A 14671-nucleotide genomic window follows, 5' to 3' on the forward strand; every position below is an offset into this window, starting at 1 on the left:
TCCTAATTGAAACTTGTTTGCATAATTTTAGAACAAATTCTGAATTTCTTTCAGGATTCTTGTGTCAGGTTGTTGTCGAGGATGCTGGATTTGCCCATTTTCACATTTCATACAACAATTTATTCAAGGTTGAAGTGAAGCAATTTCTGACAGCGTTATCATTGGCAACTTTAAAACTTTGCACTTTCAAATACTTTAGCCAAAAGATGGCCTAGATGATGCATGATTGAGAAAATGGGTCAAATATGCCATTTATCCTTGCAGTGACATGAAAACTTTTGCCACCATGCATGAATTAATTCGTACATTCAATTTTTATCTTGATTCAATCACTTGTTTATTTGAAAATCTATCTGATTAGATTATCATTTTTTTCACAAATCTCCATATATTTAGAAGAACTAAAATATAAATCGAACTGTTGTTTTATACACTGTAGTTGAACAAGAAAGTATCAAAAGGTTGTTGAATTTCGGAACATATTTTTCGAAAGTACCAAGTAGATTTGTAAACAGAAAATAGATTGAAGCAAAAGCATGTATGCAACAATAACTACCAACCTCAGCAAATAAATCGTACTTGGATAGTGTAGGGATTTCTTGTCTGTTCCTTGTAGGAAAGCATTAGATTCGTGATATAAACACCTTTTTTCAAATTATTTGCACCAAAGAGCAATTTCTTTGCCTCCAGTGAGATCAGCAGGATCACTTCCTAAAATAATTCTCAGGTCTTTCAACGAGATTAGATAGCCTTGAAACGACATCCAATAAACATCAAACGTCCCGTTCTGCTCAGACTTTTAAGGAATTTGCTCCCACTAACGATACATGTCCATCAATCCAGCTGGTCTTGATACACTCTACAGCTGACACTGTCCAACACAAGTAACTCCGTGAAGTGCACAGCCAGGCTAGAGTCAAGACGTTAACATACGTCGTATCGAGACCATATCATGAGGGCTTAGGTGCCGGATTGGCTGTACTTTCAGAAGATTGAAATTCAGAACGTTGTAAGGAACGGTTAAATACATTGTAAAGAAAATCTCTGTCCAGAAACGAGTTATCAAAAATATGTTACACAACACCAACAGTTTGGGAAGATCCTCCACTACTTTGGAGAGGTTTCGTCATTTCATGGCTATGTCAGTGACCAAGTGATCACACCCAACAGAGACATTATAAAGTGCAGGATGATTTCCTGTTAAATCCTGCATGAAGAGATGCATCCTAAGAAGCTGCAGGAGGAATCTGGACAGTGTTTCCAGCAACACTATCACTCACCAAGATGACCAGTTTGCTCGTGGGCTTCGGCAACTAATTGGTCAGCCTTGCTTGGTATTATTCCGTTCTGAGGTTCCTCAACTATGCTATCAGCTACCACCTGATCGTCCTTGGGACTTCGTTTCAAATCACTTCCAGCATCAGTAATTGTTGCATCGTTACTTAGAGTGGTCGCCAACTCTCCTCCGATGGCACCTGCTGTTTCTTGAGGTCCTGATACAGGATCATCCACGAAAGAGAGGCGCTGGTGCATTTGATTTGCTTCCGCCTTAGTTATAAGAATACTTACATTATTCCTTCCTTTCCAACATGCCACAGCTATACCCATTGATCCTCCATTGATGGCAGCATCAGGTCCTTCTGCGAACAAGGTGCTTCAACATCAGATGAAAAAAATAAAAATAAAAAAATAAATAATAATTAATTCCTAAAAAGAGGTACTCATCTAACATAACCATAATAGCGAAGTCGGAACATGGGAAGATAAAATGATCGTGGTGCTCTTCAACCCTACCAGTGGGCAGGGTTACAACGCAGCATCCATGCTTCAGCTCACGTAAGACGTCTGCAAAGGTAGGGTCACTGAACGCTGAAAATTGGACAATTTTTTCTGCAAGCAAAAGCCTGAAGTCTTCCCTAGTAGCTGTAACAATCTGCTTCGTCATGTGAGGTAACAACACTGGTAGACCTTCTGAGGCTATCCTGAAAATACAAGATGTAGGTTCCTTCATTTGTTGACGTTCCTGATGCACACATAACCAATGAAGTCAACATCACAGGGTAGACAAGTCACAGGCTACAGGTATTAAGAGCCAGGAGGATAAACCATAAACTCCAGGGGTGGTTTAGAAACTCACAAATATCTTCAACCCAGCAGAGGTGATCTTCATCTGTTCACCAGATCGATAATTCATCTTAATAGCGTTGCTTACAGTAGCTGATACATAGTAAATTCGTTTGCAGCGAGTGACATCTTCGCTTCTGATTACAAGATGCTGGTGAACGGGGAACGTTTCTTTGATTCCATAGAAATCTATAAGACTACTGATGATCTTCTCATCTTCAAGGAAAAAAACAGGGTCTACCCCTTTCCACCGTCCCTGACGTTGAACCCGACCGATTGCGTTAGGATCCTTTGGGTCCAAAACCGTGGCCTCCAACTTCTGCTGTTCGTCTTCTTTAGGGGAATTCACGGTCATTGGTTCTTCAGCCTCTTTGGTACCTTCTGCCTCCGCGTTATCTAAAGCACATCATGAAATTAATAAGAATGAGAAACCTAGCAATGATTTGCTCACGCTGTACCAAATCAAAATATGTGTCAGGGCTGAGGGAAATTGCAACCGATTCTATGGAAATCAAATCAATGGTTCTTAGAGGCAAATAGAACTCTTTTACTTAAAACCCTTAAAGGAAAACAGGTAAATGGAAACTTAAGAACTTTTTCCCTTACCAGAAACAGGTTCTACTGCTTCAACTGCATTCTCAACCTCAATAGTATCCTCCGCTTGAACATCTAATAAGTTAGCTTCAGGAAGAACATCATCAGCATCATTCATATTCACGATGGTGGTCTCTAGGTCGCTAGGCGCAGGTACCAGCAAACCTTTCTCTCCATCAGCAGTAAGAGTCTCGTTTACTGCAATATAACAAGCACAGCGAAAGTTAATCGCATGACGTTTAACGAAGATGAACAATATACTTATCACCTTATCACAAGAGGCAGTCTAAGATCTCTTCCGAAACTACACCAAATGGAATTCTAAGCCCATAACATAACGAGAATTGGTTCTGCGAAAATATAATGAACATATGGTCTTATGCCAAGTCTTACCTGCGCGTAGGAGACGAGACTTGTGTGACTCTTTGATTTTAGGAATAGCTGCATGAATTAAGAAAGAGTATGAGATCACGATGGTAAATCATGGTTAATTTAATCAAATACATTACCGTAGATGATTTCAAAAGACCAACCGTAGATGAATTCACTAACACATAACTCTCTCCACATCTGCCAATTGCCCGTGGGAGAAAAAGGATATAAAACAAGCTGCATACTAGCACATAGGCAGATAGTGTAGTTGTAAACTTATAAATGATAGTGATGTCACGAATCGCAAAACACTTACCCTATTAGGTGTGTGGGATTATCACAACTGAAAATATTCACCTCACAACCACAACTAAAATGAGCAGAACTTAGATCAATGTACAAATTATTTACCTTTGAATGGGGCGATCTTGCGGAATACAGCAATGAAAAAACCACCTGTATCTTGATCGTGGGGAAGAAGCCTCATACATCGCTCTAGTGGCAAGGTAGCCACTTCTGGTGGATCTTCGTCATCCTCTGCCTCCTCTGCCTCCTGCTTTTCGGCATCATCTTCAACATCTGCTACATTACTTTAAACAATCAGTAACTGCCTTAACACTAAAGACTTAGAGAATACTAGAACATCTACAACTTCAATCCTCAAAAGAATGGAGATAAAAGCAATCTTCACAAAAGAAAATAAAGATAAGCTTTAGTATTACTTTAAAAAGTCGCATTATGTGTGTCTTGGGAAAACTACTGAAGCTATTCAGAAATGTTTCATAGGAGGTGTTTTCGGACATACAACATGGAAAAGCTGCTTCATGACTAGATTAACAGTTTTACAAATTACAGACTGTTTCCACTTCGATGATCTTTAAGTTACAGGGGCAGTTTTGAGGCAACTTTCTGAAAAGGGGCAGGACAGTACAGGAGATAAGAAGGAATATTGACAAACAACCTTGGCTGTAAATACTTTGAAACATTGAAAAACTTTGTTTAAAAATACATGTCAAGCTAACAAACATATTACCAGCGGGGGGGGAGGAAACCCCAGTTGACAGTTCAATATCTGAAAGATCCCATCCGTTTCCAGACGGAAACATACTCGGGACTACAGCACCAGCCCTGTGCCTATCAATCTTTGAAGCAGAGGAAAGCCACCTCTTCCTGTCTCGGACCTGATCACAAACATATCTTTGAGTGTAAACAAAACCAAAGTATGCAAGAATGTATATTTATTCAACAATCCTTCTCACCTTTGTGCCTCAAAAACATCCTTCAGTTTGGTAACAAAGACGTATCGACATATTGAAAATTCAAAATCCAGATACGCCTGAAAGGAACTAAAATCTCAATTCATGACCATTCATATTAAGAATGTTGACAAAGGGTTCACGATCTTTTAAAGTTTATCGGCAATGGCTTCAAACATAAATGATTACTAAAGAATACGATCAGGGTAAAATAAACACCAGCCAAGAAGTAAGGCCTGGTCGTCGTTTAAGCTCGGGAAGCTCTGATGATACATCCAATAACTCCACACTTCCACGGCTCTCTCTCAAAATCTGAAGGAACGCACATCACTTGTTAAAGCACACAAGGATGGAACCAATGTAGACTAGCTGAATTGACTAAGACAAATAGGTGAATTGTATGAGGATCAAAATAGCGATGGTTGGTAGAGTAACCATACTGGGAAAAATTACCTCTCCCACAACTGCCTCATCTTCAACAGGATTCAGGGAGCATGTAGAGTACACCAATCTCCCACCAGTTTTCAGGAGCGCCACACCTTGAGCACATATATAAGAAGTATTAAGAAGGATCCCATTTTGTAACACTTTAAAATGACTACAGACAATTCATTGAATTCAATTAAAAACTATTTCCTTCGAATTGATATTAGCCCTACACTTCCTCAGGTTGGTTCACCTTTTCTTGATGTGTTATAAACAAGTAGTTATATCATTCAAAACTCATTCCTAGGACAATTATTGCTTTGGCGTTGCGACTCACATACATAACGTTGATTTTCGATTGTTTGACCTCCAAATTCTTCAAAAGTTTTATTTGGACTTTAAACTTTTGCATAAATTGGCAAAATTAAAATTTAATCTTCGAGAAATGCGGGAAAAAATTTATGTGGTCAGCGTGAAAAGAAATGTTGGGTAAAACTATATTAAATAAATCCAAACTTGAATTTGTAGCATGTGATAAAATTAACTTCATAAGGTATTAGATGTCCAATCATTCTTACGATCCATCATATCCTCTACCTTATATACTCTGCTGTTGTACAAACCACTGCAAATAAGGGGTAGCTATAACGTACCACGCATTGCTATTTGAATTTGAAGCCGATGCAAACCGTTAGCAACACCGCAATTCCTAACAACCCAAAAAACATAACATGTTGTAATTATCTAGGAACTAAAATCATCAGCTTCAAAACAATGGCAACAGTAACCTTCAGTCAACCTTCAAATGTCTGCAAGGACCAATGTGGTCAAATATTCAGCATTCAGCTTACAGGAAACCATTTAAAGGTTGATTCGATGTACAATTTCAACACACATAATGTCCCCATACATCAAGTTCACGGGCTTAGCTCCAAAAGCCAAATGCATAAAACAGAGGTGTCATACCATTTTCTCCAAATGTCTGGAGCTTTGCGAAGAGTACCATCTCCACTGCATGGTACATCACAAAGAATGCGATCAAAGTATAACCCATTTATCTCTTCCTCCGAAATTTCAGCCTCCACGCTAGCATCTGCTGAAACAGCCTCAAAGTGACCGCTTCTGTCTTTCAGTCCTGGGAAAAGTTGGGCATCATGGTTTGTGACCATGATATTCGGACTACACATGCGCTTGGTTTGGTGGATCAAAAGGTGACACCGCTGCACGTCGGAGTCATTAGCAATGACCTGCATATGTCAAGCAAAAGGTTTGAGTATCAGTAACAAATTAAAATTTAACTACGTCGAATTCAGACAAAGGCAAAATAAGCAAAGAACATCAGTCACATCTTCACTACAATTACGAAAGAACCACAGAATTGCGAAGTGGCGCACCATGCCATCTGAAAGCTCTCCAGGTTTGACATCTCTATGGATCATCTCTAACAGCTGAAAGGTCTTGGATCCAGGTGCAGCACACACTGCAACACAACGGACATCCTATAAATGAAAGTTGTAGGAAGGCCCAGGAAGATACAAACGGATGATTTACTTCCATTTGATTGTCCAAAAACGACCATAAAAGATAAACCCATGCTCTTTTACCACCAGCATTAGTCGATGAATGTCACCTTCCAAGTAAAAACTATCAATGCTATATTCTGGCAGATCTCACCTAGTGGAATTAGACCAATACTTGTTCACATTACTTTAAAGTTTTAAGGCTGAAGCTGGACTACAAGAACATGATAATGTTGCATGTGAGGTGCATTAATAATTGTGTGTATAATGTTAATAACATGAGGCTTTCACTGGTGCCTATTTAAACATACAGATGTAAGAATTGTTTCGCTTTTACAAGTCCAGGGCATACAGAGTAGATGTAGAGTGCCGCTTACTATCAAGAACCTTGTGATGAGGCTGTACATCCAAAAATAATGGAGGAATCTGCAATGATGAAAAAACACATATATGCTCCTCTTAATGTGAAGCACAAGCACACTGGTATATATGTACTGCTGAACTCCCGCAACTAGCTACACAAACCCTTTGTTCGCAGATCCATTGTACCTATTAAATTGAAATGTAAGGTAGACATGATGTGGAGACATATTACTGTACAGAAGGGGAAAATCGCGGATTACATCATGCACAAGGACTCACCATGCTAACTGCTTCTTGACGTGTAATACTTCCAATCTCATTCTCTAGCTTCAAGAATTCGTGTATTCTGGGAACACATAACAAAGGCAGAGAAAATTCAAATATCATATATTTGATTACATGAAGAAATGTAGGAGACAACACTTGTTCATTATTCTGATATGTGACTGAATGTTCATTAGGACATATCTTGAGAAAATACACATGCGTCAGTATCAAATCATATAAGGCTATTTCAAGAAAAGCATACCGCTCAAGGATGGGCATCTTTCGGATTTGCATGCGGGAGTAGTTCAAGTGCCATGCCAAATTATCAGGATACCAGGCCAATGCTCGTACAGGCTCGACGACTCCCCCATCTACCTGCTACAAGGTAGCGATTAACTACAAAAGAGGATATAGATTCATGACATTTAACTAAATACTTTACACGCACGGATACTCTCAGTCTCCGTAAGCTTGCGCCTTCTCAACACAGAACAAAAAGTAATTGATTGTCCAAAACGACCATAAAAGATAAACCCATGCAAAATATCTTCAAATAAATGACTCTAAATAGGTCACCATGAATTGAAAACGAACCACGGATATGAGAGCAGAAAATTACAAAGAAATTGGTCAAGTATATCGTGAGCCACACAAGAACATTTGTGAGTGTTACAACCAAAACGAGGTCAATTGGATGCTTCCTATGCGAGTGTCTCCAATTACGATGATAATAATTTCATCCAGTGTCATCAATTACGAATCTTCGTCATTTTCTTGAAAAAATTCACATGAAACTTTACCTCAACCCCACTTTTCAATTGATCAAAAAAGTCGCGCTGCATTTGATCCCTGATCTCATGAGCAAACTGTCCACTGCAGCATATAAACAGGAACAATAGCAATATATAACATCATTGTTTCAGAATAATGCTGCACATGGGCATCAGATAGTATGTAATCCAGTAACTTAACTATGTGCCGCCAACAAAACTACAGAGCCGGGGATTTTCTGACAATTGACATAACTTCTTATTAACGAGAATTGGCGGGTTCGCAAATCAAACTTACCTGCCATTGATACGAAATGTAGTTGCCAATGGCTTGCGCAACGTGGCAATGAACGTCTCCCATTCCTCTTCGGGTACAATCTTTTGCTTCTGTATAAAACAACAAAAAGTGAGTCGCTTATGTCCCAAGACCGAACATTCCTAAACCAGTGAGCTTGGTTGTGCACAAAGAAAGTCGCTCAGTTGTCACGTTTCTGAACACTGATAAATAAATAAATAAATAAATCCGCTTCAACAGATCGAGTGAACAGAATAACGATGGTAAACAAAATCGTAATTTTCAGACGACAGACGGAAAAGTAAGTTTCAGCAAAATGCGTAATTGTGAAGCACAAAGTCCAATTAAATGAAAACAATCGTATCACCATTGTGTAATCTTAATGTTGCAAAGACAAATTTGAATGCAGTAACAGTAAAGTAGCGAGAATTCAACTGTCCCACGCTGCTTCTACAACTCAATCCTCTGAACTGTTGTAGCTGACACCCCCAATGAAATTCCAACTTAGAGCAGCTTTACACAATCAGTCCGAGGCCAACTTAAGATGTGTTCACTACTCCCAAAGGTAGAGATGGCATCTGCATAGATTAAGCCAAAGCTTTTTAAATTAAACTTAAAGGCGCTGTTTGAAATTCTGTGCGATGGAAAAAACAAAAAACAAAAAATCGAAGTTTACCGTCATTCCCAGAACGAGAAAGTCTACGATTATTTTGAGGGCAAACCTCAACCTTGTAGCCACCCTACAAGATTGCTCGGCTGACCCAATAACTGCTAGCGTACATTCATTAAAAAAAATTCTGAACGATATTCTACGTGCTCAAAAGACTAAAACAGGTTCTGCTCGAGTTAAAAACAAATGTCATTCGCCAGCAGAAAACATTCACGAGTCCGTGCACGACGAAATTAAGTTGACACCTACAAATACAATCCCTCCACCACGCACCAACACGGAAGCTGCGAGTCCAAAAATTCCAAACTCCTCAAACCAACCACGAATTACATAAGTCGCCACACCGTCCTTACTCCTTCCGTCCAAAACAATGCGCAGAGTGTCACTCAAGAGGAGGAGAAAGATAGCAGGACGTTGCCTTGTAGAAAGCTTCAAAAGCAGGACTCTCCATGACGAAAGGATTCCACCCTTGTTCGGAGTTAGCATGGTGCTCAGAAGCAGGGCGAGACCGCTTCCATTCGTTCGGTCGTCCATCTTTGAAATCCCGTCGCTGTGTTCGGTTCCGCTTTCCTCCCCGCCCTCTACCCCCCATCCTTTCTCCCCCTCGCTCTCTCTCTTTCTCACTCTCGCACCAACTCCGCCCAAATTTACGTCAAAAATTTCCGAAACCTAGCAGAAAACAACGTCTACAATCGTAACGTAAGAACTACAGAAACTGCAACGAAGTGCAGGAGCAATGCACGCGACCCCGTTCGCAAAAGTGCTTAAACCACGAGAGTGGCAAAATCAAGGTTTAGGGTTTAGCTCACGGGTTGATAGAGAGCCAGGGTATCATCCCCTTCTCTGGAATTTAGCTCCGGACCGCGAACTGAGTCCACCGACACGTTCACACCGAACCCCCGGTCCTTGTGTGATCGATGAATACGAGAGGATGATAAGTGTCGTCGTCGTGATTCTGTGCGTCCTTGTTCATCCGGGGACACACTCTGGCCCTAGTGCGAGGACTTGTTCGGGGGAATATCTGTTTTGGTTTTTCCTGCATCTCCACCGTCCATTCCAGGTCCCTTTGATCCAACGGCGGAAACGTCCGGTTGTTTGGGTTATATTTGGGGTGTAGGAATAAAGTATAATTTCACTTACTTATACACCATTTTCGAAGTTTGAGATTCAACTACTATAAAAATCTAAAAATTCAAAAAAAAAATGTAAACATTTATATATATATATATATATAGTAGTTTTAGACGTTGCCTTATATATGAATAAAAATGTTAGAATGTGTACAAGTTACTTGTGATAATGATGATTGACATTGTGGTGTCTTTCTATTTCATCTTCCAAAGCTCACATCCAAAACCCAAATGATTGGATTGAAGTTATAGCACTGTGACTATCACGTACACACAAAATATGAATTTTCTTCAAGTATTTTTCAATATTTTTCTTAAAAAGAAAAAGATTGCAAGAACATCTCTGTCATAAGAATATCAAAAAAATAATAGAATATGAATAAATGCACGTTGAAGTTTTGTTACAAGTCCAAATCACATTACAATCTATTATTTAGCAAGTAATGAATACCTTTTTTATTGTAAAAATGTTGTTGAGGAAAAAAAGAAAAAGACTACAAAAAGGTTTCCACTAAAAACACCATTAAGGGCACATGAGAATGATGCCACTCCCGAAATCAAGAGAACGGTTCCCGGAATCGCGAGAACGCCGTCCACCGTGGTCATGGGAACATACTGAGGAGCATCGTCTCCACAAAACCCTCTAAAACCCGAAACCCCGATGCGTGGAATTCATTCTGAACCTCGATCGAGTTGGTAAGCAAGGTCTTCAATGAATTCATGAGATTCACAAGCTGGGGCTCAGTTGTTGATGTAATCCGCCTGCCTGGTAGCGTCGGAATGAGTCCTTTGGAATGCGCTTTCTTGTAGAAGGGCCGAATAGTTTGATTTTTGAGAGGGCTGATGATAGTGCTTTTATTTTTGGGGCAGGTTCGGTCGAAGACGGTGCGAGATCGGAGGGGCAGGGACAGGAAACAGGAGAGGGAAAATGAAGGTGCGGGCGGCAGTTCGTCGCCTCTGCGAATACTGCAAGGTAGTCAAACGGCGGAATAGAGTTTTCGTGTTGTGTACCGTGAACCCTAAGCATAAGCAGCGTCAAGGGTTTTGCGATGCTGCTTACGATGCTGAACTGCCTCCCTTGTAAACCTCGTACTCTCTCTCCTCTTTACTTCAGGTCATTTCTTTTTCATTTCAAGCATGAATTATTGCTACGGCAGGCGGAGCAGGGGCTTTTATGGATATTTACATTAGTTGGAAGGATGTCGAGCGTGCCGTTGACTTCTACTGATATTCGCTTCGTCCTTCTCTCGGAATGCCGTTTAATAAATTGAGAACATCGCTTTTTGCTTCTGTTTTTAAACAAGAGGAATTAGGGTTTTGGTTGAACCCTGTCAGGATCGGTCTCTGTTGCCTAGTTTTAGATAGCAACATTGGGGACTGCTTCTTTGCGTAGTAGTCTCGTCGCACTGGCATAAACTTCCTTAGATTATGTTGCTCTTGTTTCACGGTGAAATACACAAATTTCTAAGGAACGTCTTGTTGGGGCCGATGATTGGGGTGTCAATTGTGGTTATTCGCACTGGGCAGCCAAGTTTGGCGCAGGAGATGGCATGCACAGTGCGTTAATATTCGAATGGATACTTCAACAAGATGTACCGCTTAAATCTTTGTGTCACATTATTCCTAACGTGTGCAGCGTTCTCATGATTTCCTTGTGTGTCTTTAAGTCCTTCCTTTATAAATTTGATGCAGTAACATGTATTTTATAATTGCTTAATTGATTATTTGTTGGTGGTTTGACGCAGGCCACTCGATTTCATAAGACGGATCCCGAAGTCTTCGGATGCTAAACTTTCTGGGACGGTTGTCAGTCGATTCAAACCTGCAGAGTCTAATGCGGGCGTTGGGTTAGCATCGCTAGTGCCTAGTGCAACAAAGACAACGAGTTCCTAATTTGTTCACATAACAAGATGGTTACAACCTAGATTTTACTGAGATTCTTGTACCCACTTTCTGTGTTCGAAACAGTTGTTAGACTTGGTATGGTTCCATAAAAAATTTGTGCCTTGTGAGATACTCACACGTATTACTCTGCTTCAACATCATTCATCGCTTGTAGTACTCTTGTGTCCTTTTGCCAAACAGTGTTCATCAAACTGCATCCAGCTCTAAGGGGTGTTTTGAATGTATTTGGGTATTAACGTCATGAGTTTATTTTCGACCGGCATCATCCACACCAGTTCTTTTATCATGTGTAGACTCCTTCGAAACATTTCGCTTCGGGCAAGAAGGTGTTATAAACAGTACGCCGGCAAGACGCAATTTCATCAATTAATAAATGCTCGTCTAGAGCTTGTTCATACCATGCACTCAAATCCTGATCAACTCATCAAAAGGATATCTGACAAGGTACTTCTTCTCGAGATAGTAAGGAGGTTGCAGAACGCTGTTAGCTGATAAGTCTCTGCAGCTGAAAATCACTACAAATTCCCTAGCCCAACTTGTAGCTACCTATTCTTCCACGTATTCACGTAACAGCACGAGGTAATTCGAGTGAGTGAGTGTGCGGGCCTTCAAGAGCTTGCTGCAATCTCTTTGGAATATCTAGCAAGAAATCCACGATTTCCTCTACCACCCGATCTACCTCTTCTGAGAGTTTACCAAATTCCAATGAGTAACTGCAGTCAACAACGAAGACCGGGCGTCCTTTGATTACAGATGGTACGTTTGAATGTGTGAAAAAATATCCCGCCTGTGACTTGCCACCCCAATTTCCTGACATGTCCAGATCAATTGCATAAGCATTCCAGATTACACAGAAACTATTACACCGCATTTTCTGAAAATCTTGCGAACATGATTGTGTACTTTAATGCTTTCAACCATGTCCAACAATTTTTAATGCGCCATAATCATCAATAATAAGCTTCGCTTAAGGATGCAGTTCACCCCTACAACAAAGTCCGGACCGTTCAACGGTGAATGTCGGGGTTTTTCGTACCATTTCCAGCACCCTTGAATGCACTATCGATAAACCACTTCTCATGCTTGGAATGGAGGGATTGAAGGTACTCCAGGCTGACCCCTGCTTCCTCCGACCGCCCCCTGAGAAAACCAGCAAAACGCATAAAACTTTTCCTGAGAATTTGTACACTGACAAGAGCCTTGACGAAATCGTCAGCATCGTCTACTTAGACGTTGAATTCATTATTTTACAGAGCACAAGAGTAGCTCATAATCCACGGATTATTGCACACCATCGCCATTACCGTGTTTTCAAACGATCATAGCACACACTTGGATCCGCTCTCAGATATACAAAAGCATGAGGCACCTGCCATTGACAAGCCAAAGGTATCGGAACCAGGCAAGGGACAGTTAAAGGAGTCATTTCTGAAAGTCAGGTCGAAAATCCTTAGAATGGAAGTAAGCTGACAAAGATGTGCTTGTAGCTAGGGCCAAACAAGTACCACGCCTGGAAGTGTAGATACAACGCCATCATACCAAGCATCATAAGCAGCGGATTCAAGGGAGTTAAAATATCCTTGCTCCGTGCAAGTCTTCACAAATACACAACGATCAGTCAAGACTGATCGCTCCATCAGCAGCAGTGCTGCTGTTGATTCCTTCGCAGCTGTATTTTGTTGCAGAAACCGGGTCGTAAAGACGAAGCTCTGAAATAGGTAGGCGTATCTGCAGCAACCGTGCGCATGCCACAGAAGCCATATGTTCGAGTTCAGAGACAAAAATATTCATAAAGCATCCTTGAACATTGTTAATGATAAGACACTTGAGATTAAAATCCTGAATAGAGAGAAAGATGGTTGGAAATGGCAAATGCAGGTGAGAAAAAAAAAAAAAAAAAAAAAAAAAAAAAAAAAAAAACGACAACAACAACAACAACAATAAAAAAAACCTTTTCGGATCTTTGTAGAAAGCATCCAACATGTTCAGGCCTGTCCCCTTGACATTCTGCCACTCCCATATGGGCTCCTGCAACACTTCTGTCTTCCTGCTAAACAGCAAATAAACACACAATCACTAGGAGAATCATGACGACGTCCCTCAGCATAATAGTAACAGGGCATGTCCCGAAACCCCGAATAGAGCAAGCAAACAAGGAAAAGAAATAAACAAACCACTTACCCCTGCAGACGCGGATGTGATTGAAGCAGCTTCAGAATCGTCGACTTCCCTACTCCAATATTCCCCTCAAAGGAAACGCGCACGGCGACAGGCTCAGTTCCGATCGCCTCACAACAAGCGGGCCCATTCTCGTTGTGTTTCTGTTCAACGATCTCCATGAATCTTTCCCACTCCACTGCCACGAGATGGAGTAGCGATAAGAGCTCGAATGTTAGATTTCAGCGACAAAGCTACGCCTAACCTAATCTACAGTTCAGATACGAGAAAAATTGTGGAATCACTGAAAAAATGCTCACAATCTGTCGGTTGAGCTCTGCCCCAAATCCACCAAACTCAAATTGACGCCAAGAGATCACCAACGGCAGGTCAAATTCCCGCTGAAAACATCGAGTAGAAAATCAAGGCATCAAACTACAGATTTCTGAGGCGGCTTCAAAAATGCCGACGATGCTTAGCCTCGAGACAACAACAGCACCACCACCACCGAAGCAAATCGACACCAACAACTGAGCGCTGCATTGCGAGAACAGCAGCTTCATGCGCGATCGACGCAGCAAAGAGAGGGAGACTGAGTTCCAAGTGGCCATGGCCTCCGTCTGCCATTGGGACGCCGCTGCAACTCTCGTCCCCCTCCGGCCGCATTGCTCGTTCACGATCTCTCGCTACTCGCAACCTTGGGACACTATTCCGATTATAACTGTCGCCCTCGTCCGTTTGATTCTAATTTTTAATTCGAACTGTCGCCCTTGCTGACTCGAGAAGCAATTTTCGATGAAAACTGCTCCTTCCGTTCCACAT

The 14671-nt window shown here is 41.1% G+C and overlaps 3 protein-coding genes across 16 annotated transcripts; 1 reads left to right on the plus strand and 2 right to left on the minus strand.

The window, feature by feature from the left end:
* Positions 1-1025: 1025 nt before the first annotated feature.
* LOC112292744 (uncharacterized) lies at positions 1026-9470 on the minus strand. 6 transcript variants are annotated; one of them, XM_024541538.3, is made up of 18 exons: positions 9076-9470; positions 7991-8079; positions 7723-7795; positions 7185-7297; positions 6935-7001; positions 6670-6718; positions 6167-6252; positions 5739-6019; positions 5426-5481; positions 4800-4885; positions 4566-4658; positions 4124-4271; positions 3502-3669; positions 3112-3159; positions 2731-2916; positions 2138-2520; positions 1795-2023; positions 1026-1640 (listed from the first exon to the last, which is right to left on the minus strand). In XM_024541538.3, the coding sequence occupies exons 1-18, from the start codon at positions 9247-9249 to the stop codon at positions 1273-1275; spliced, it is 2697 nt and encodes an 898-aa protein (XP_024397306.1). In that variant the 5' UTR covers positions 9250-9470; the 3' UTR covers positions 1026-1272. The 6 variants fall into 6 exon arrangements, with proteins under 6 accessions (XP_024397306.1, XP_024397305.1, XP_090112375.1 ...); XM_024541537.3 differs by having other exon boundaries at positions 7185-7300; positions 9076-9433; XM_090256249.1 differs by lacking the exon at positions 9076-9470 and adding an exon at positions 8355-8565.
* Positions 9471-10437: 967 nt separating this feature from the next.
* Positions 10438-11832, plus strand: LOC112292732 (uncharacterized). Of its 4 annotated transcripts, none has more exons than XM_073538966.2 (3): positions 10438-10492; positions 10658-10867; positions 11533-11832. In XM_073538966.2, the coding sequence occupies exons 2-3, from the start codon at positions 10716-10718 to the stop codon at positions 11678-11680; spliced, it is 300 nt and encodes a 99-aa protein (XP_073395067.1). In that variant the 5' UTR covers positions 10438-10492; positions 10658-10715; the 3' UTR covers positions 11681-11832. The 4 variants fall into 4 exon arrangements, with proteins under 4 accessions (XP_073395067.1, NP_001365624.1, XP_090112227.1 ...); NM_001378695.1 differs by having other exon boundaries at positions 10462-10483; positions 11533-11737; XM_090256101.1 differs by having other exon boundaries at positions 10466-10556.
* Positions 11833-12019: 187 nt separating this feature from the next.
* Positions 12020-14537, minus strand: LOC112292731 (uncharacterized). Of its 6 annotated transcripts, none has more exons than XM_024541515.2 (7): positions 14170-14537; positions 13874-14048; positions 13644-13739; positions 13198-13420; positions 12997-13061; positions 12729-12832; positions 12020-12502 (listed from the first exon to the last, which is right to left on the minus strand). In XM_024541515.2, the coding sequence occupies exons 2-7, from the start codon at positions 14029-14031 to the stop codon at positions 12255-12257; spliced, it is 894 nt and encodes a 297-aa protein (XP_024397283.1). In that variant the 5' UTR covers positions 14032-14048; positions 14170-14537; the 3' UTR covers positions 12020-12254. The 6 variants fall into 6 exon arrangements, with proteins under 6 accessions (XP_024397283.1, XP_024397280.1, XP_090112377.1 ...); XM_024541512.2 differs by having other exon boundaries at positions 13644-13742; XM_090256251.1 differs by lacking the exon at positions 12997-13061 and having other exon boundaries at positions 13232-13420.
* Positions 14538-14671: the final 134 nt, after the last annotated feature.

The sequence above is a fragment of the Physcomitrium patens genome, chromosome 15, assembly GCF_059467195.1.
Source record: "Physcomitrium patens ecotype Gransden chromosome 15, ASM5946719v1, whole genome shotgun sequence".
NCBI lineage: Eukaryota > Viridiplantae > Streptophyta > Bryopsida > Funariales > Funariaceae > Physcomitrium > Physcomitrium patens.

Coding starts and splice junctions, on each gene's coding strand:
- LOC112292731 (XM_024541512.2), bottom strand. CDS start 14,031: ATGGAGATCGTTGAACAGAAACACAACGAGAATGGGCCCGCTTGTTGT. Junction 13,743..13,873: donor TCACATCCGCGTCTGCAGGG/GTAAGTGGTTTG, acceptor TTTGCTGTTTAG/CAGGAAGACAGAAGTGTTGC. Junction 13,421..13,643: donor TTCTACAAAGATCCGAAAAG/GTTTTTTTTATT, acceptor CGGTTGCTGCAG/ATACGCCTACCTATTTCAGA.
- LOC112292732 (XM_024541518.3), top strand. Junction 10,868..11,532: donor GATGCTGAACTGCCTCCCTT/GTAAACCTCGTA, acceptor GGTTTGACGCAG/GCCACTCGATTTCATAAGAC.
- LOC112292744 (XM_024541537.3), bottom strand. CDS start 9,249: ATGGGGGGTAGAGGGCGGGGAGGAAAGCGGAACCGAACACAGCGACGG. Junction 3,670..4,123: donor GGTTTCCTCCCCCCCCGCTG/GTAATATGTTTG, acceptor GTAATGTAGCAG/ATGTTGAAGATGATGCCGAA. Junction 1,641..1,794: donor CGTTGTAACCCTGCCCACTG/GTAGGGTTGAAG, acceptor CCTTGTTCGCAG/AAGGACCTGATGCTGCCATC.